Raw genomic sequence first — 19,497 nt, forward strand, 5'->3', positions numbered from 1 at the left:
ACGAACTCGTTAATTTCATTTTATACGAGACGCATATGAGCTGATCAAAAGCTCTTTCGTGATTGTAGGTCAATATCAGTGTATGCCAAGGCCATATTACCAGGAATCCTCGCAGGAAACTTTTGAAAAAATGTATGTTATGAAAATGAATCCAAATATAATTTCGCTCTACGTGCATGTATATCACAATTCTACTTCTTTTTGTGCTTTCCTCGTTTACCTTCTTTAGAAATGTACAATGGCTTTATCAGCTGATGTGGTTGCGATGCATCAATGCATCGCGAAATCCAATCCTGCCGGAGGGAGGTTCTTTCGAACGAACCACCAAACGGGTAAACCCGACAGACTAGCAGAGGAGAGATGAATGTTGGAGCAGTGAAATGTGTTTTGAAATTGGAATGACAAGACTTACGTCAGTATCACACCAACGAAGGGTGGGAGCCAGTATGGGTACGGCTCGACTGCTGGAACCCAAGGGAAGACACACTATACGTTTTGAAAGGGTTGAGAAAGTCAGTTTTCAGTGCTTAACGAATACTTGAATTTTGAGGTGTTTCTTTACCAAGAAGATAGAAACTAAGCGATTGATGGAACAGAGTTAGCATCGTTTTTTTGAAGTATGAACGAACGTTTCTTTTTTTGACTCTTTGATATTCAACTCTTTACCTAAAATGAAAATCCAGGCCATGATGGTCCAAGCTTTGAAAGGACGAGAATACGTTCCCCGTTTCCTCAACATTAACAAACCAACTACCGAAAGACCATAAAATGCCTAAGTAGTGGATGTGACAAGAAGACGTTAGACGATTCAAGTTTGATTTCTGGTGAGTTGGGCCTTCTTCTTACCCAAGTTGGATAGCCTAATGCATCGACCAAAAAGTTGTAAGCTGCTCCCGGAGGTGGTGCCAAGATCAAGATACAAGCCTATGTTACGAGAAACGTTAACAGAATGAATAAACTCCTACGAGAAGTCAAACGGCATACCATAACCCAGTTCAAAATCAAGGCATTGACGGGTGTTTTCGTAACTGGATGGACTCGTTTGAAGAGGAAAGAAAAGGGTAGAATTCCAGCAACAGCACCAGCCTGTATAACCCGTGATACAGAATAGACCTGAAGAAAGCAACATTCAGTTTAACTTACGATTTATCGGAAGTGTCAACCTTTCAAACTAATCTGTCACGACGTTTACCATAGCACAGACAGCTCCAAATCCAGAAAAGGCGACCAAAATGGGAAAGACTATTCCACCAGCACTAGATTTTTGAGGTACAGATGAGTTTTGAAAATGAAGATCTTATTGCCATAAATATTGAGCAGCTTGACAACTCACAGGTCACCAGCAATCCGTTTGAAGAATACACCAGCTACGAGCTCTTCAGCGGCAATCATTTCAGCCTGTGGAAGTACAAGCAGGTACGACGTATTCGCCACTAGATTCGACATGATAAACGTTAACAGGATCTTTCGCTTCTATTTCAAATTTCGCAAGGCACTCACGCATATAGAGGATGACCACTGTTGATACACCAAAAGAGGTCGCTCTCGGAAGAGTCTTTACTGGATCCTTCAGTTCACCCAACGAATAGTTGAGATTGTTCCCTAGTGTCAAAAAGATGGGTTCAGATCAGAATGCCAAAAAATCAAGATTTTCAGGATCCAGCTATATTGAACCACTTCTCTCTTTACTTACAGCCATCGAAAGCCCAAAAGATTTTGAAGAGTGCAAGAGCAAGAGATCCAGGTGTAATTGAATCACCAGTAGTACTGAAAAAGCTTTGCCAATTCTCTTTGGCTAAAGGAACTGAAGTCACTCCAGTAGCGACCACAATACCTGATATTCCTACAGCCAAAAGCATTCCAACCTAGAAAGTCATGATTTGAGAGTTTATGGTCAAAAGGCACAGAGGACAAAAAATACCACACCAACAAAATGCACTACCTTTACCATGCACAAAACATCGTGCATCCTGACTGCCCATTTTGCTGAAAAGATATTTAAAATGGTGATGCTACTAATACAACTCACTGCCAAAGCAGCTTTTGGCCATCGTGGGACAAGGTCAACAGAGCCATAAATTGGGTAGAGTAGATATTGACCAAAGATGGTAGAATCAAGAGCTTCTCCAGCAGGCCGAATCAGAAAGATCATTGACCAACTAATGAGAAAGTTGAAAAGGAAGAGATGAGTCATCTGATTTGCCTTGTAGACTGGACACATCGAGGAATATTTACCAAAAAAGAAAAGACACCAAAGCTCTTGGCTTCCTGAATTGGACATCTAAATATGCTTGTTCACCACCTGACTGTGGCAGCATGCAACCAAGCTCAATATATAACCTGGAAACAGCAAGATAGATTGAAACTCAGTGGCTTCGTTCTAGAAACAGGCAAAGTAAAATGCAAACGCTTACATTGCACCAAACAAACTGATCATTCCACCAAACGCCCAGACGAGAAGAGCCATCGCAGGACTTCCAGCATATTTTACCACTTTTCCTGGTCTGAAAGGATGATTTGCAATTTATCAGCACAAGTTTTACATTATGGGGCACGCTCATCTGAGACTACTTACGTTGCAAAGATACCTGATCCAACCATCAATCCTATACATTGATTGGCGCCTGACAACCATCCCATAGTTGGTTTCAAAGTGTTCGAGTCTTCAGCATTGTCATTCTCGACTTCACAATCACTACCTCCCGAAACATCACCGCCACCCCTACCCGCCTTTTCGAAATCACCAGTTTTAACTCGTAAAGGAATGAATTCAGCAGGAGTAGGAGGATGCTCCTCAATCAAATCTGGTTCAGCAGACCAGTTGACATGTCCCTTGGGTTTCGAGACCGAGGACTCTCTCTCTGCAACTGGATGCGATGGAGATGCTGGATGGTAGCTTGGAGCTTCTGAAGCATCAGACGTAGCAGAATCTTGTCGTAACAGCCAGCGTCGTGACAGGGATGAATTTGTTGGGCTGAATGGAGGCAGAGTGTCATCACTCATTTCACTTGGACGACGATAGCGGGGCGGTAGTTCTGACATAGTGCTAATCAAAAAAATAGCTTTAAATTGATATTAATTTGTATCAGAGGTTGCTGTGCACGTGTTTTGGAAACGCAGGACGTGTTTCAAACCTAATCTGGTAGGCACACACACCTGTTCCAAGTTTTTAAGAGGTGTTTCAGAGTGATGCGCCGTGATTTCAATAGATAAAATGTTTTGAAGACGTGATGATATATAAGAGCAAGAGATGCGACACGGGGGATTCAACCTTGACTCCTGTTATCTTGACAGGTTGTTTGACTTTGACAGGCGCGATCCACGATAGCGCGAAAATCCCTCACTTACAAAAAGATCGACCATATGTCGCTTCGAGAGGCCTCTGGCCAGTTCTGACAGGTAAGAAGATAGCTCAAATATGTCATAATATGGTGGCAATCAACGCGACACAAATGAATTTATCACACGATTTTGCTTATGCGGTCGCTCAAAATTCTTGTTGAAAATAGCTTTTCATCGTTGAATAGAGGGTTTGATCTCCTTTTGCCTTGTAAAAGTGCCATAGAGGAGCCATTTACACAGTTGAGTCCATTTTGAGATCAGACAACAGTGTCGTCACATTCCACCGATCTCTTGGTCGAATATTTGTAATCTGCCACGAAAAACTCAGTCAGATTAAACAGAGACCTTGTCTCAATTTGAAAGTTTCCTGTCCTCAAGAACCTTTGAAAGTGACGACGAACAGAAAATCGTTCAAGGTGAACCGCCATCGAAGAAGCAATATTCCCTTTGCGCTTTTTAGATACCTTTAAGGTTGGCTTGCGAAATGCGATATGAAAATATCGTCGCAAACACTACTGCTTATGGAGTCCGAAGTTTCTGGAGTCACTCAAACGATTATGTTATATCCTCTTTTATAAGTTACATGTTACGATGAGTGAGATGACGAGGGCAGATGCTCAACGCATCTCAAAGTCTAGTCCAGTTGGAGAAAGATTTTTGCGAATCATCCACCAAACAGGTACTCCTGACAGACTGAAGAGGAATCACAGACAAAAGCATATCAGAACAGCAAACTTACTGCACGCTTAAATGGAATAATCTTACGTCAGTATTACGCCAAGAAATGGTGGAAGCCAGTAGGGATACGGCTCTTCTGCTGGCAACCAAGGAAAGACGGTCTGCAAGATTTGAAAGCCTGGTCAGTTTTCTTTTTTGAACAATTGTATGTCAAGTTGATTTTGGAGGAATGTTGATGTTTTTACCAAGAAAATGCACACTATGGGGGTTGACGGAATCAAGTTAAGTTCGTCATTTCGGAAAGAAGGGGTTACAATACTTGTTTCGAGATAACACTTTGTTACCTGCAAGGAAGATATAAGCCATAATGGTCGATGCTTTAAACGGACGAGGAAAAGTTCCGCGTTTTCTCAATATTAGCAATCCCAGTACGGTAAGACCATAAAATATCTACATGGTGGATGTGACAAGTATACGTGTGAGAGAAATTCAAAGCTTGTCTTTCGATGAATACAAATGAAAGAAGCGGCTGTGCTTTCGTTTACCCAAGTCGGGTAGCTGACAGCATCAACCACAAAGCTACAAATATGATCCCCGGTCAGGATTGGATTGAAAGGTAAAACTCGTGTACTACTCATTACTTGTACGCTGCTCCAGGTGGTGGAGCTAAGATCATGATACAAGTCTAACGATATTTTAACAACGAAAACGTCAGTGCCAACGGACAGCATATTCGAAAATTGAAGGATACAATACACACCACAAACCAATTGAATATCAAGGCATTGACGGGTGTCTTGGTCACTGGATGTACTCGTTTCAAGAACCGAGAAAACGGGAGAACTCCAGCAACACCAGCAGCCTGTATAACTCGGGATGCAGAGTACACCTGAAGAAAATGTTGGTGTTGGCTGTCAAAGTTCCTCTTTGCAATCGGTCACGAGGTTACCATGGCACAGACGCCTCCAAAGGCAGAGAAAGCCACTAGAATTGGAAACACTATACCCCCAGCACTACGAGTTTGATGTTGAGATTAGTATTATACGGTCTCGCTGCTTTGAACATCAGGTTTGTACTCTTTGACTCTTACATGTTACCGGCTATGCGTTTGAAGAAGACACCACCTACGAGCTCTTCGGCTGCAATCATGTCCGCCTGTGGCAAGACAAGCAAATACGATGTGTTTGCAACTAGAGAATGACATAGTGCGTCAATTGAGAATGAAACCGTTCGATCAGCCGAAATTTCGAAAGCCCTTACACATGTAGAGAATGACTACCATTGACACTCCAAAAGTTGTAGCTCTGGGCAGATTCTTGACTGGATCTTTCAACTCGCCCAATGAATAGTTGAGATTGTTCCCTGCGTGACGAGTTACGTTAGCATGCATTCAGCTACAATGCTGGATGAACGAACGGATGTACAGCCATCAAATGTCCAAAGAGTTTTGAAGAGTGCAAGAGCAAGAGACTGGGGCGTTATGAAGTCACCAGGAGTGAAAAACCTTTCCCAATTATCTTTAGCTACTGGAACTGAGGTCAATCCAGTAGCGACAACAATACCGGCAAATATTACAGCCAACAACATTCCAATCTATCAGGAATTACAAAATGAGAATTACAAGCCTTCGAGAGACAAAACCGAATCTCAGCAATACCTTGACAAAAGTCAAACAATCGTGAATTCGAATAGCCCATTTTGCTGAAAGGATATTCAAAACGGTGATAATTGTAATAACAGTGATAGCCAATGCCAATTTTAGCAATCGAGGAACAAGTTCCATGGAACCGTAGGCTGGGAACAGCAAGTATTGACCAAACATCATACAGTCAAGAGATTCTCCACCAGGTCGATTCAGTAAGATCATGCCCCAACTGATGTGATTGGAAAGTATTTGACTCAACTTGCTAAAATTGGGAAGGATAAATTGACGCATATACCAGAAAATGAAAGACACCAAAGCTCTTGGCTTCCTGTATTGAACATCCAGATACGCTTGTTCACCACCTGATTGTGGAAGCATGCAACCGAGTTCAATATACAACCTAGAGTATGAAGTTAAATCTATTCTCTGTATTATTCAGCTTGCAAGTAAAAGACAACTGTTCGTACATAGCTCCAAACAGGCTAACTATGCCACCAAACGCCCAGACGACGAGAGCCATAGCAGGGCTTCCAGTATATCGAACTACTTTTCCTGGTCTACGACGAGGCTGAAATCGTAAATAAACTATTAAAACACCCACCAAATCCATAATGTTGAAAGGTCTCAAAGTACTAAAAGTGTACTTACGTTGCAAAGATGCCCGATCCAACCATCAGCCCAATACATTGATTGGCGCCTGACAGCCATCCCATGGTTGGTTTCAAGGTGTTTGGATCCTCAGAATTGTCATCTTCTACATCCCAAGCACTAGCTCCAGACCCACCACCACCACTACCTGCCTTTTCAAAATCACCTGTTTTAACGCGTAGAGATATAAACCCCACAGGAATAGGAGGATTCTCTTCAATCAAATCTGGTTCAGCCGACCAGTTGACATGTGCACTGGGTTTTGTCACAGATGGCACTCGATCTGCAACTAGATCAGTTGCTAGCGGTGGATGGTAGCTTGGTGCTGGCTCTGATGATGAATCAGCGGCGGAATCTTGTCGTAAAATCCAACGGCGTGATAGCGATGCATGTGATGGACTGAACGGAGGTAGAGTGTCGTCACTCAGTTCGCTTGGACGACGGTAGCAAGGCGGCGGCTCCGACATTGTGTCTCTAAATTTAACACAGGAAAATGAGGTTTTGCCATCGTGATTCGTGTTTTGCTTGAATATTGTAAAAAATGTCAACTGTTTGAAACATAGAAGAAAGGTGCCTGTTTCGAGTCTTACAACGTGCTTTTGGCTAGACACTCGATAGATTTAGATGATTTACTGCTATGAGAACAGCCTGACGTATACCGGTCCTGATGGAAAATCGACACTATCACTTGTGTGAAATGACTTTGACATGGCCGCCACACTTAATACGCAATACCACCGTAGTCATATGGAATTCAATTAGACTTTTTATCGTAGGCGACTGCATTGGACAGCCTGTCATGAGTTCTTGACGCATAGACAGGGTGGTAAGAAATAAGAAACCCCGTGGATTAATGTTCATTCTGCACATAACACCAAGTTCACTTACACGGTCGCTCCTCGTCCTTCTGTCCGAAGTTTCGAAGCGCTTATAAAGAGACATTCAGCGTGATTTCAGCTCTTATTTCCCTCGCCAGGAGGCGATCTCTTCAATTGAGTCCATTTCTTGATCAGCGAAGATTGTAGTCACATTTGGACGATACATCTGTCAACAATTTCGTGTCTAATGGTATAAACGGAGGAACGAATTGTTAATTCTCTTCATTTGAAACTTTTAACCGTTCATTGTTTACATTGTGCATGTTTGGTGACAAAACGTTGTGAATTGACGGATGTCAAACGTATCAGAACGGTAGAGACTAAAAATAAGCCGAATAGAAAAATTCAGTCTGTCCATACTGACAGTTACCCTTAGTTACCTTCAGTTGTTAACATCATCGACTCCAAACAAGAAATATCTTGCAAAGCAAAATGAACGAGAGCAAGCACCAGCTGGATGACGATGATGACGACGTGCAGACAGTGCGTATAGTAGAACGTACTCCACCATTTGCCACACCCGATGCCAGGTTGCCAGGAGCTCTTACTCCATCACCGACTCGATCGAACAAATTCAATACCAATAGAGACCGGGTAGGATCATACTAAATTTCCATTCCTCGTATTTAATTTAAAGTATTCATATATTTCTGATGTCCGAGTTATCTTCTTCTACACGTCGCTATAGCGCAAGATCAACATCCCCAGAAACCAGGACAACGACAAGCTACTTGAAAGCTTAAAGAGAGTCAAAGGCATGCAAAAGGAAGTGGGCCAGTGGTGTTCAGACATGTAGAGTGACATTCTCAGAGTGCTTCCAATCAACTTACTTACACTGAACGGTTCTCTGTAGGGAGGCAAAGCTGAATCGTATATGTGTAGCTTTTGCTCCTATACGAGATGAAGAGTCTTCGAGCAGTGCTTCAGACGATGATGTGTACGATACTATCGAGATATCACCAAAACAAATCACCACGATAATAATCGACGATGATGAACCAACGTTGGTTGACGAGAATGAAGATAAACATCTCATCCATGACGATCAGGACTCAGTTACCCCCGACCCGTCAAATTATCTATGCTTCTCAGATGCCTTGCTGAAGCTGGCTTGTGAGACTGAACTATACCCAAACACAAATACATTGTATGAGCAAGCTTCTGTGACTGTGTTTGGAAATGCAGAGAGATATTGGAAATCATACAAGACTTTAAATGTAAGAATATCGCAGAGTTTTGACGTGGAGAAAGTTCACAAAAGGCTTGGATTTCAAACTAAACCATCCTTCTTCTCTCTTCGTGCAATAGCTCGAAAAGACGATCATCAAATTACGAACACATATTGCCCGTTTTGTAATAGACAACTTCCGTCAGATTTTGGGAATAGCTCTCAAGGGCTCCTTGGAGTTGGTGTGCAAACAATTGAGAGCAAATCGATTTCATCTCGACGATGACGGAAAGGTATGCCAAGAAAAAGAGTGCGAGAGAGCGACAAACGAAAACGAACAAAGTGATTATAACAAACAATTTATTCTGTAGAAGTATCAGTCTCCAGTCCTTGAACGAGCGCTGTCTCTTCTTTTCCGTGGTGTGGGTGGACTTGCAACTTCTTGGAATATGACAAGTTACGGCCTCGCCGTTGTTTCTTTTGTGATTGGTGTGGTAAGCTCTGCTTTCGATGGTTCCAACCACCTTTAGCACGAAACTTGAAATACTGACTTTAGCACGAAAATTGACATACTAACTGTATATGGTTCCCATTGGTTTGTTAGCTCGACTTTTGTATGGAGAAGCCAGATTCGAAAGACATCGAGGACAATGAAGCCCAAGAACGTTACCAAACAGCTAAAACGGAGCTTGAGAACTACCAGGTTTCCAATCCTGAACAGTTCAATCAGGCAATGCACTGGTTGTTTGACTTTGGAGCGTCTTACGAGCAGCTGCAGACGACCTTCCATCATCGGGCAACGAGAAGTAGAAAGCATATAAGTGTTGAATCGGCTTGACTTGGTGCTGGACTTGTAGGGTAGTCTTTGATAGCTTTGGTGAATAAGGAGATAGGACGTAGGAGGACGGAGGAATTCTAGCATATCTTGTATAAAAAGCTTTAAAAATATAGAAACTAGCATCGTCGACGAAAGCACTGTAGCATATTTCGAGGTTGCTGTGTTGCTGGTTGTGGGTGTACGGCTCTTGAGAAAATTTGAATTTTACAATGTTGACGGCAGAGGATAGGATTGAAACATCTGAAACAGATAGCAAGCCTTCCTCATCGTCTAAACCTGCTCTTGGTCGACGCTGGTTGAAAAAACTGAAGTTATCGACTACAGGAACTCAGACAGATGTGAGCAAAAAACAAGTCGTTTTATTAATTCAACCAAGTGAATTGATATAAAAATCACTAATTCGTCTCGTTCCTTTAGACTCTTGTTAGTGCTGAAGAGCCTGAGGCACAAATCACATCAACACCCTCAACAACGGATACAAGCACCGAACTAGTCGAAACAACAACAACCAACAAGAAGGATCCCGACGATCCATTACTTAATGCGTTGAACCTCCTATCTACCAAAGTCGATCTGTATGCAAACAATTCGTAAGTGACTGCTGGGTGACAGGTCACAACTTCCTTCTTTTTAACCATCCCATCAAAGGTTCAAGCAAATAGACGATCTGAGACGTCGAGTCCATTCATTGCAGACTGCAATATCTGAAAATGGTCCACTCTTTATGGATGAGCAGCAAATTCAACAACTGAAGGAACAACAACTACTGCAACAAGAGCGACAGCAGCAACAACAAGAAGAAGAACGACAACAAGGACCCAATATACCTCAGCATGCAATGATTAAAAGAGAAGAATCACCATTTTCATTGACAGAACGTCCTGGCAAGAGGAAGAGGAAGCGACGTCAACGCATGGAAACTTCCGATGAGATTACTGATCACTACATCGAATCGGACGCAATACAACAATCGCCAAGAAGCGTGACTTTGACTAGAACAAACACTGAAAGTTTGAAGTGGCGAGAAGCATTGTGGAAACAAATGGCTACACATGGTTATTATTTAGAGACGGTGAGTGATTTGATTATAGATATGCTCTATGGGAAGCATCTCGAATAGCATCATTGATTCCGGCCCCCTGACGCTCATCTTGAATAAAATCTTATCTCCAGGACATTGTCACGTATGAAGAAGCTTCGCTTGAAGCGTTTGGGAACAGACAACAATACAAGAAGCTCTTTTCTCTTTCTACTGTGAGTTTAATGAATAAGTCGTTATCAGAAAAAGTCATTTCCTCATTCCTATGATCTTTTCCCGTGGATTCCTCAGGTGAAGCAACATGTCAAAGGCTATAGACACTTTCTTCGAAAGTTTGTTCACGCCAATATCGCCGAGATTGTCAACTTACCCGCTGGCCATTCTCTGGAGGAGACCTGTAGGCAACTTGTGGTAAATGATAGACATCTGCATCATTCAGACGACCAAGTGAGTGCAAAATTTGGACACATATTTTTCTTGTTGCTAAAAAAAGCTGTCTGAGTGCGATGCATAACCAACATTCCTCTGGTTTTCTCAATGCAGAGGTTTTCTTCTCAAGTTCTCGGACGAGCTCTCGCAATTGTCTTTTCAGACGATATACCAATACGATGGAGGATGGACACGTATTCAATACCATCAATCTCATTTGTCGCTTCATTGGTAAAGTTTATTTGTTTAAGTGTACTGGTGTCCTACTCGTAGCTTATACTATACTTGTGTTCAGGTCGATGTTAGTGTCCGTCACTTGAACGATACGTCAAACGTCCCCGTGCAAGGCTTATGCAAGAGAATCGCAACAGAACTCGAAGCTGCTAAACGTGCTGCACCAGAGCAATATGCTCGTAATGTTAAAGAGTTGTGGGACTTTGGAAGGAACTATAATAGTGAGGAAAACGACGGACAAACTCATCAACCTTTGGATGTGTCCGTACAAGAAGATACCACTGGTCGTGATGACGATGACACTGAAGGAGAAGAAGAAGAAAACGCATCTGCTGGATCAGAGTGGGCAGAAGATTGAAGGGACACTTTGTAATTATATTTATCTTGTAGAGTAAAACATTATATGTATAGACAAACAAGAGTATAGATGTTCAAGATTTGCAGTAAGAGCATTCGACCTGCGCAAGCATTATTATTGCGAATTATGAATATCTACACATCTGTGTTCACCTCTTCTGTCACAACAACCATTTCTCTACAAGCTATGCCGATGGATTCTCTGCGAGTGGTTCCCTCAATATGTATTCCGACAGAACCAATAGCCAAGCTCGTACCAACAACCGAAGGACGACCAGCCGATTCTATTGAATCCGTTCCAGCATCAAGCGAGTTTTTGCGACTTTGATTCTCTGCTTTCAAGCAAGGGAAGAAGGAACAAATCCTGTTCTTGATGGGCGCTGATGTATAGACCATGAGAAACGACTATGCCAATCGTCTTTTAACAGTATGAGTGAGTTTTGCTATCACTGCTGCCAGCAGCTCGAAAGTTTCTTCCCCAGTCGGTGTATTCAAGCAGATGCTTACTTGTCAATAAATTCATTTTATCTTGACTTCATGTATGCTGCAAACCCCTCCCTTTCGGTTGCCCGAGTTTGCGTGCTTTTGTGAGTTCTGTTGCGGTCGGCATTGGTTGGAGGTCTAGGTGACGCAAATACAGGTCCAACATAGGCTTCATATGTATCGGAATGTATCTGGGAGTCACTACACTTTTAATTTTTCCAGAACTCCCTTAAACCACGATATAATTGCAAATATCGAATAAACCAGGCTGCATTGGTACAATAATGATCTCCACGTATCTTTATTCAATAAACATATCTACTTCAATGAAAGTCCCTGACCTTCACCACTTTACGTACAGCATTCGAGACACCCTCATTATATCTGAATCGAACTTTCATCACTTCCATAGGTGCATCATCCATCATGTTGTCCACTATATGAATGATGAGAATTAGAACTTGATATTGTTGTTATTCTAAAGAACTCTGCCAACTTACGATCCATTGGTAACGAGATAAGTACACGACCGAAAAAGTCTGTGGTCTGCCAAACGACCAAAAAAAGCCGTTCAATGTACTGAAGAATTTCCGATTTGAACCAACCCAAGCTCGTTACTTACCGGCGCAATAGCTGCGGCAGCAGCCAAAGTGGCTTCCTTCCTCTGCCTGGAATATGTCTTTGGAAGCACAGGTGGCAAGCCCGCTTGAGGAGAGAATCCAGGTTGAGGAGCTCGTAACCTCACAAGTGCCTTTTCAATCTAAGTGATGGGGGAAACAAAAATTATTCAGGAAATTTTAAGGATGTTTGCCAAAAGCCACTACCTCAATATTTGCAAGGGTACGCATAGCCGAAGATCCAGTTAGCAATCGTTTGCTAGAGTCATTAGCAACAGCTCTTTGTGAGTCATGTGAGGGTAAAGCCAAAATGTCTATAGGCCTAAAAACAAAAGGTAGCCCATATTTAGCAACACACCAAAAATGCAACTTCTTTCGAGATTATGACAAACTTACGGTTCCAATCGATTCACGAGACCACCATGATCATCCAGTTTCTCGGCAGCAAACCTCAACCCAAATGAAGCACAAATATCAGCCACACGAGGAATACCATTCTTGTCACCAATATTTAAGATGGACGTGAGCATTGGTCGCAGCAATAGTGCAATATCATGTGTAGAGTGCCACATTTGTCTAAAATTTGGAGGTAGAGCACCTTCAAACGCTCTGATAATGTCTGTATGGGTTCTGCGTGCGATATAGTTCTATATCAAAGCGAGTGTTAGCAAAAACCAAACCATAGCCTCGACCATAGCCATTCAACACTTTCTCATAGTAACTCACATCATAATCACGTTTGGGAAACGTGAGTTCCAATCCTCGTGCATTTGCAAACAGTCGATGAAACATCACAGCTGGATACGGTAGATATGCAGATAATTCCCATTGTTGCCTTCTATTAACACGGTGCTCCATTGTATCGTAAAAGGACATCCATTCGAGAGCTTCTTCAATCTTGGATCGCGGAGCTCCAACAGTATCTGCTGATGATGTGGTATCGAGAATACGTGTTCGTAAATAATTCTCAAAGATTCCTAAAATTGTGTGAAGGAAATAGTCAGCAACTCTGCACGCTGCTTTTGAACTTGAAAATGAAATGATTTTATTTACCCTCCATTATCTTGTCATAATCGCCGTTAGACCGAATATTTGCGATGAGATGATGTGTCTGCTGACTGTCAATCAAATCTAATGCACATTAACAGAGTCAGCGAAAAGGCCCTCCTAATTTACAAAACAATGCGTGACTTACTGGCAGTATTCGACACACCCTCAGCACCAACTCCTTCTTCCCTCATTGTCATTCCCAAATCATGCCCAGTAGTTTTAGAACGTCCTCCTCCAAGCTTTTGTTTACCAACATTCTTGCAAAAGACTTCATCCCAGACTTGGAAGAGTCCCTTCCGAATATCTTTATGACCGACATCTAATCCTTGAATATCCATAACAGTAATCTTGTCTTTGTTATGTTGTTCTTGCTGAGCTAGTTTTTGATATTGCAAGAATTGTAGAGTATGAAGACATGATCTAATATCTCCTTCTGATGTATCAACGAGTAAATTCAGGGCTCGTGTATCAATCTTGATGATTTCCCACCGACAGATATCTGTCAATCGACGTGCGATGGGTTTGACTGGTGGTACAGGTAGCATAACCATATGAGCAATCATTCGTAATGGTCTCAAGACTGCCGAAAACCTAGCAAATTCTAGCGTCAACAAACTGCAAAAATGGACTGATTCTAACCCCTATTCCGCGTACATATCATTGCAGATACAAATTATTGGTCGCTGCAGTACCCAGGGCTTCGCACTCTTCTTCTTCTTGAATGCTAAGACGAAAATTTGATCAACGACAGAAAACCCAACCAAATTTCGTTTACAGCTGCGGGTACCTTGCTTTTTGGGACCTTCCGTCGAAGTAACCAGATCAGTCAGGAACGACATGAAAGTCTAATTTAATATCGATGTTATGCCTTCTGACTCTATGACATGGACAAAAAAAAGAGTCAAATGCAATAACAACGTACCGCATCGCCAGCACTAGCTTGACTAGCTCCATCAATCTCATCAATAACAACCAAATTAGGTCTGCGGTCTCCCATAACAGATTGTGAGTCAATCGAATGTAGCAGTTTATTTCTCAAAGCACCTTCAGTTCGAGTATCACTATTATATAGATCGTGAGCACCTTCTCGGATCTTCGAAGAAGCACAGAAGTCTCCATATTCGAGAAGAAATGTATCTTCTATTTTACCTGGCATTGATCTCCACACATCGATACCCACAATGCTCTGCAACCACATGAGCCAATGTGGTTTTGCCTAGACCAGGAGGTCCCGATAACAGCAAAATCTATCAGCGGGGAGAAGTTGTTTAACCATGCAAACGATACGCAAGCGCGAAGACCCAGTACCTTTTTACGTGGTCGTTTGAGTCGATCTGGAGGCTATGGCAAAAGTAAGAATAGATATTCTTAAAGCATTTGATAAACGTCTGACTTCAGCACAAAGCACTCACTTCCTCAAACTTTTGAAACTGAGCAGCAGAGCGTCCACCAAACTTGTTGCCATCCTTTGCTGCATCTCGATTTCGTACAGGTTTACCAAACACACAAAACTCCCAATCCTTGACCCACATCAACACTTCTCGATTAGCACGCTAATTTGAAAACACGGATGATGAGAATCCACAAAATAGGCCCTATTGAAACAGTGTATTGTCTTTGCAATAGTGCTTACCTCGTCACCAACAAGGTCTATATACTTCTTTGGTGCATACTTATCCACCCACAACGTTCCCGCATCCGGTTTGAGTGGAGGCTTCTTTACAACCACAGGCAGTTGCAACGATTCTTCCAAAGCTTGAGCCTTTTGTTCTGCCTCAATCTCATCCATAAGACGATATATATTGGATGACAGTAATGGTCCCACACGACCGCCTGTTTTACTAGGACCAACATTGTGTGCTGTAGTAGTTGTTGTGGTCGAATACGCCAAGGCTTCAGACATCGTCTTTCGTGGAAAGTATAATCGTCGTCCTGATGTAGCGTTACCACCCACATATGATACAATATTAGCTGGTAAATATGTATAGTCTTTACGTAATATCGTATTAATAGTATTCGACTTTGTAGAAGCGACAGGTAGTGTAGTTGTCTTTGGTTTATATTTTGATTTCGTGAGTCTGGTTGGGAGTCGTTGTAGTGCTGCAGGTTTTTGAGCAGTTGGTTCATCGGGGATACCGAGTAGCTCATCGTCATATTCCTCTTGGATGACCCGTGGGCGTTTTGGAGGAGGAGGAGGAGCAGGTTCGTCGAGATCTTCTTCATTGAATCCGTCCATATCAAAGTCTGGTGGTTCATCTTCTGGCACTATACTTCTTATATTCTGACGCCGAGGTATGGGCTCTTCATCTTCGTCTTCATGATATTGTAGTCTGCTGCTATTGTGTATCAATGCTCCTTGTTTCGGTATCTTCTGATCGAACTGTACTTGCATCTTTACATCATCCTCTTCATCATCATCGGTAAACTGAAGTCTAGGTTTCGATGCAGTTGGTAGCTCCTCCTGCATATCATCATCATTGAACTGTAGTCTTGGTCTCGATGCAGTCGGTAACTCCTCCTGTCTATCATCTACGTTCATATGATGTGTTTCGTTTCGTATAGTCGATTCCAAATCATCATCAGCGAGTTCCCGAGTTTCATTATTTCGATCTATTATATCATCGCCACTTGTAGACAATGGTGGAGTGGGTTGATCTGGGTGACTGGATGTTCTGACACGTTTACTGCGACTTTCAACAGTAGCTTGTTGCTCCTCATTGTCATCATGACGATCGCAATTGTCTAGTCCCCGTTTGCCCAATTTCACAGCAGATGCAGAATAGTATTGATCAAACAAGTCGTCTGAAGCTTGTCCATCTGCTTCGCTGGAATGTTTCATTTGGGAATGATGTTTCTGTAAATTGTGATGCAGAAGCTCTATAACGTGGAAAAGGACAAAAGTTAAGGCATTGATAATGCTTGGAAATGGATGTAATCATTTGCCTTCCATAGCGAGATCGTCATTGGGTGGTTCTTGTGCTAAAAGTAGAAGCAAAGTCAGGTCGCTGTACGTGATTGCGAATGAACAGGCAATGATAACATACGAGCGGCGTCGTCATCGTTATAATTACGTAGATCCAAAGCTTCTTCCATTTTTACAATAATAGTTCTTCCTCTACTCGCCTCGTAATTTGGCTAAAGTGCTCTGCGATGATGATTTTGATCTGGCGATGACAGATGAAGCTTCAAGACGAACTAACGTGATGAAACTTGGTGAAACCCATCATAAAGATGCGCCGTTATCATAATTGCTATCATTCACGTGAAAATGGTTGGGTCCTGTAAGTGACTTGGCGAATCGAGGAACAGTCTCAATTGGACGACTCCAACAATTTCGCCACGCGTATAACGAGAAGCAGAATCAAATCCAAAGCCAGAAATTCACGTAAATCACACCTTCACGTGGTGGAGTAAAACTAAAGTTCATCGAAACTTTCGACATCCAAACTTTACAATCAGAGAGACAGAATCAAGTACAGAGCTATGGCCAGGTTTATGAAGCAGTACGATTTGATCTTGAACAAATACCCCATCCTGGTGCAATCTTTAACTACTGGTCTGTAGCGTGTCATGCCGATCAAATTGTCAAAATCACCACACTCAACAACTTGCAAAACTAGGTGGCTTCTTTGCTCTCGGTGACGTAGTTGCTCAACATCTAGTAGAGCATCAAAGTAAACATGATTTCGGTCGTACGGCCAGAATGACCTTTTACGGTTCTGTTATTGCTGTAAGATCTCATGTATCTAAGTTCGCGTCTTTTTGGGTTGGGAAGCTCAGTACGACAAGTTGATCATGTAGGGACCTGCCGTTGCCGTTTGGTATCGATATTTGTTTGCTAGAACTAGTCACATTCAGAGTGCCATTCAAGGTATATGACCTGTCAGTTTAAGATGTTAGGATTTTTGCCACTCTGAACCTAAACACATATTGTCAACAGCCACCTTAACTCGTGTCGCTGCCGATCAGCTTCTATTTGCTCCTCCATTCATTGCTGTCTTTTTTACCGGAACGGGCATCTTGGAGCAACGATCATTCGAAGAAATCAAAAGCAAGCTAAAGTTTGGTTACAAGGATGCTCTACTTGCAAACTGGCAGACTTGGCCTGCTTTCCAAGCGGTAAATTCTTGTGGTGCTCTGGTGTCGTACGCGTTACAGACATGGTTAAGCTAAACACGTTAATTTCACTAGTTCAACTTTTACGTCGTGCCGCCATTGTATCGTTCTATGGCAGTCAGTGTAGTATCTACGGGCTGGAACTCGTATCTCTCTTGGAAGAACAATTCAAGTTTGAATAAGGCCGTACTCGCCAATGCCTAGTTGTTTCTATGGAGGCCAATCATTCTTGTACCATACTGTACACTTTCACGACACTAAAACACCCACACAATGTCTCATAGTTAAATATATTCCATCACATCAACAACAAAAACCCTTTCAAAGCATTTCTGGACACATTTTTATTTACGGGGTTTATGTGATATGGTTTCTTACGAATTTAGCAGGCAGTTTTAACACCTCTAGATACCTAAAGACTTGGTTTACTATCATACGGTTAACAGACATCCATCATTTGGGGACAAACACTCTCAGCTGGTGACGGCAAGTTCTCAAGCCCAACCCAATAGGCGACAGCCATCGGTTTAACAATCATAAGGTTTGAAGCTGAAGCACTAAACGGATATTTATCAAGCCTGCTCTTCTCAAACCTCGGCACGGCCTCATTATACAAGTTGACTTGAGAATGACTTTTCCCAGCTTGGAATGCCAAACACGCCTGTTCGAATCTCTGTGCTGCTACATCTACCATCATACTATCATTAACGGTGGTGCTATTCTGGATGGATATAGCCTGGAAGATGGATTTAGACGAAGCCGGTTTGGTATCTATTACGATTCCACCTAGTCGTTCGGTAAGTTCGTTGAGCACGTTCATCTGGTTGGACTGTTGCTGGGCTACTTGGAATACGTGGGTGAGCTCATTCATTATCGGGTTGTGGGTGTCGGATTGGATTCGTTTGCTAGGTGATCTGTTTTGATATGAAGATGTGGTGGATGTAGATACGTCCATGTCGTCGTCGTAGTTAGTCAAGTCGGGTGCTGAGGAGGAGTATGACATCTTTCTTTTGTTGAGAGAGGCGTCTGATCTTGAATGTTGTAGTTGTGACATTTCTCTCGGTTTACTCGATATTTAGCACCTGGTGTTTGACTATAGTTGGGGAGCTTTCGTCGTAAGCGGAATGTAACCTTAAAGCACCCAACTGTAGTCGTGAAGATTTGAGAGGAAAAGATTTCGAGATCTTGTGGTCTTGAGTCTATTCTTATCTGGAAAGTTATCAGGATGTGGGTTGTGACCTTGGATGAAACTGCCGGTTTCCACCTAGCAAATTAGAGTTCTTCAATCTTCAGGTAGAGCTATAGTCTGCTCCTTGCATAGAGCGATCGCTGGGGTTTTATGATGACAATGGGCTTCTGGAAAGTTTGTGTAAAATATGTCAAGGACACGAACAAAGCGCCTGTTTGGAAAGCGTTCTCACAGTTCCTGATAGTTTTGTACAATTTAGAGGATATTCCTTCTATATTCGTGCATTATTGATCTAGTCAGCGCCTCACGGTACTATTGTTGATGGTCAAACTGAAATCCAAAACGACTTTGAAAGTGTTTCAAACTAAACCACCAGCGAGAGATTTTGTAGATAAGAATTTTATTGATAAGAACGCATTAGATGCAAACAGTTTCAAAAGGGCCAATTGTTTCGGAATTTTTGGCAGGTGCGGTCAATGCCTTGGCACTCTCGATAAACAAGCAAATTGTTGCACACTCATGTCAAATGCGTTTCGGGAACCGCAAGGGATCCATTTGAACCATTACAACGGATATATTCACCGCCTCATACCATGCTAAGTTTGCCTCGTACTCAACAGACCTGGGCCTCGCAAACGACGAGCTATTCAATGCTCCATTCTGCAAGAGTTGTTGATGTAGAAAAGAGAGATGACGGTAGATACTGGTATGTAAACCGCATGTTTTTCGTTGAAGTTGAGATCTACTCTGGAACTTTCTTTTCGTTGGTCAGAGAACTCACAGCCA

The 19,497-nt window shown here is 42.4% G+C and overlaps 4 protein-coding genes across 4 annotated transcripts; 1 reads left to right on the forward strand and 3 right to left on the reverse strand.

The window, feature by feature from the left end:
- Positions 1-408: 408 nt before the first annotated feature.
- Positions 409-3,042, reverse strand: SmJEL517_g04809 (uncharacterized protein; the record flags this gene model as incomplete). The annotated part of the gene is made up of 12 exons (XM_031170737.1): positions 409-486; positions 563-576; positions 667-772; positions 847-924; positions 985-1,113; positions 1,193-1,256; positions 1,334-1,433; positions 1,501-1,602; positions 1,694-1,865; positions 2,030-2,159; positions 2,415-2,504; positions 2,576-3,042. The coding sequence occupies 12 exons, from the start codon at positions 3,040-3,042 to the stop codon at positions 409-411; spliced, it is 1,530 nt and encodes a 509-aa protein (XP_031023285.1).
- A 1,615-nt stretch (positions 3,043-4,657) lies between these two features.
- SmJEL517_g04810 (uncharacterized protein) lies at positions 4,658-6,780 on the reverse strand (the record flags this gene model as incomplete). Its single annotated transcript, XM_031170738.1, has 10 exons — positions 4,658-4,705; positions 4,781-4,909; positions 4,970-5,033; positions 5,111-5,210; positions 5,281-5,382; positions 5,445-5,613; positions 5,678-5,894; positions 5,961-6,065; positions 6,133-6,222; positions 6,314-6,780. The coding sequence occupies 10 exons, from the start codon at positions 6,778-6,780 to the stop codon at positions 4,658-4,660; spliced, it is 1,491 nt and encodes a 496-aa protein (XP_031023273.1).
- Positions 6,781-12,062: 5,282 nt separating this feature from the next.
- Positions 12,063-16,245, reverse strand: SmJEL517_g04811 (uncharacterized protein; the record flags this gene model as incomplete). Its single annotated transcript, XM_031170739.1, has 15 exons — positions 12,063-12,175; positions 12,240-12,285; positions 12,362-12,499; positions 12,564-12,678; positions 12,753-13,003; positions 13,083-13,333; positions 13,410-13,487; positions 13,552-13,997; positions 14,061-14,130; positions 14,194-14,251; positions 14,329-14,467; positions 14,556-14,653; positions 14,715-14,747; positions 14,819-14,959; positions 15,040-16,245. 15 exons carry the CDS (start codon positions 16,243-16,245, stop codon positions 12,063-12,065), a joined length of 3,183 nt encoding a protein of 1,060 aa, XP_031023274.1.
- Positions 16,246-16,889: 644 nt separating this feature from the next.
- Positions 16,890-17,726, forward strand: SmJEL517_g04812 (uncharacterized protein; the record flags this gene model as incomplete). The annotated part of the gene is made up of 5 exons (XM_031170740.1): positions 16,890-16,962; positions 17,027-17,136; positions 17,208-17,277; positions 17,347-17,525; positions 17,598-17,726. 5 exons carry the CDS (start codon positions 16,890-16,892, stop codon positions 17,724-17,726), a joined length of 561 nt encoding a protein of 186 aa, XP_031023275.1.
- Between the last annotated feature and the right edge of the window lie 1,771 nt (positions 17,727-19,497).

Source organism: Synchytrium microbalum (assembly GCF_006535985.1).
Source record: "Synchytrium microbalum strain JEL517 chromosome Unknown SmJEL517_scf0036, whole genome shotgun sequence".
In the NCBI taxonomy this organism is placed as follows: Eukaryota; Fungi; Chytridiomycota; class Chytridiomycetes; order Synchytriales; family Synchytriaceae; genus Synchytrium; species Synchytrium microbalum.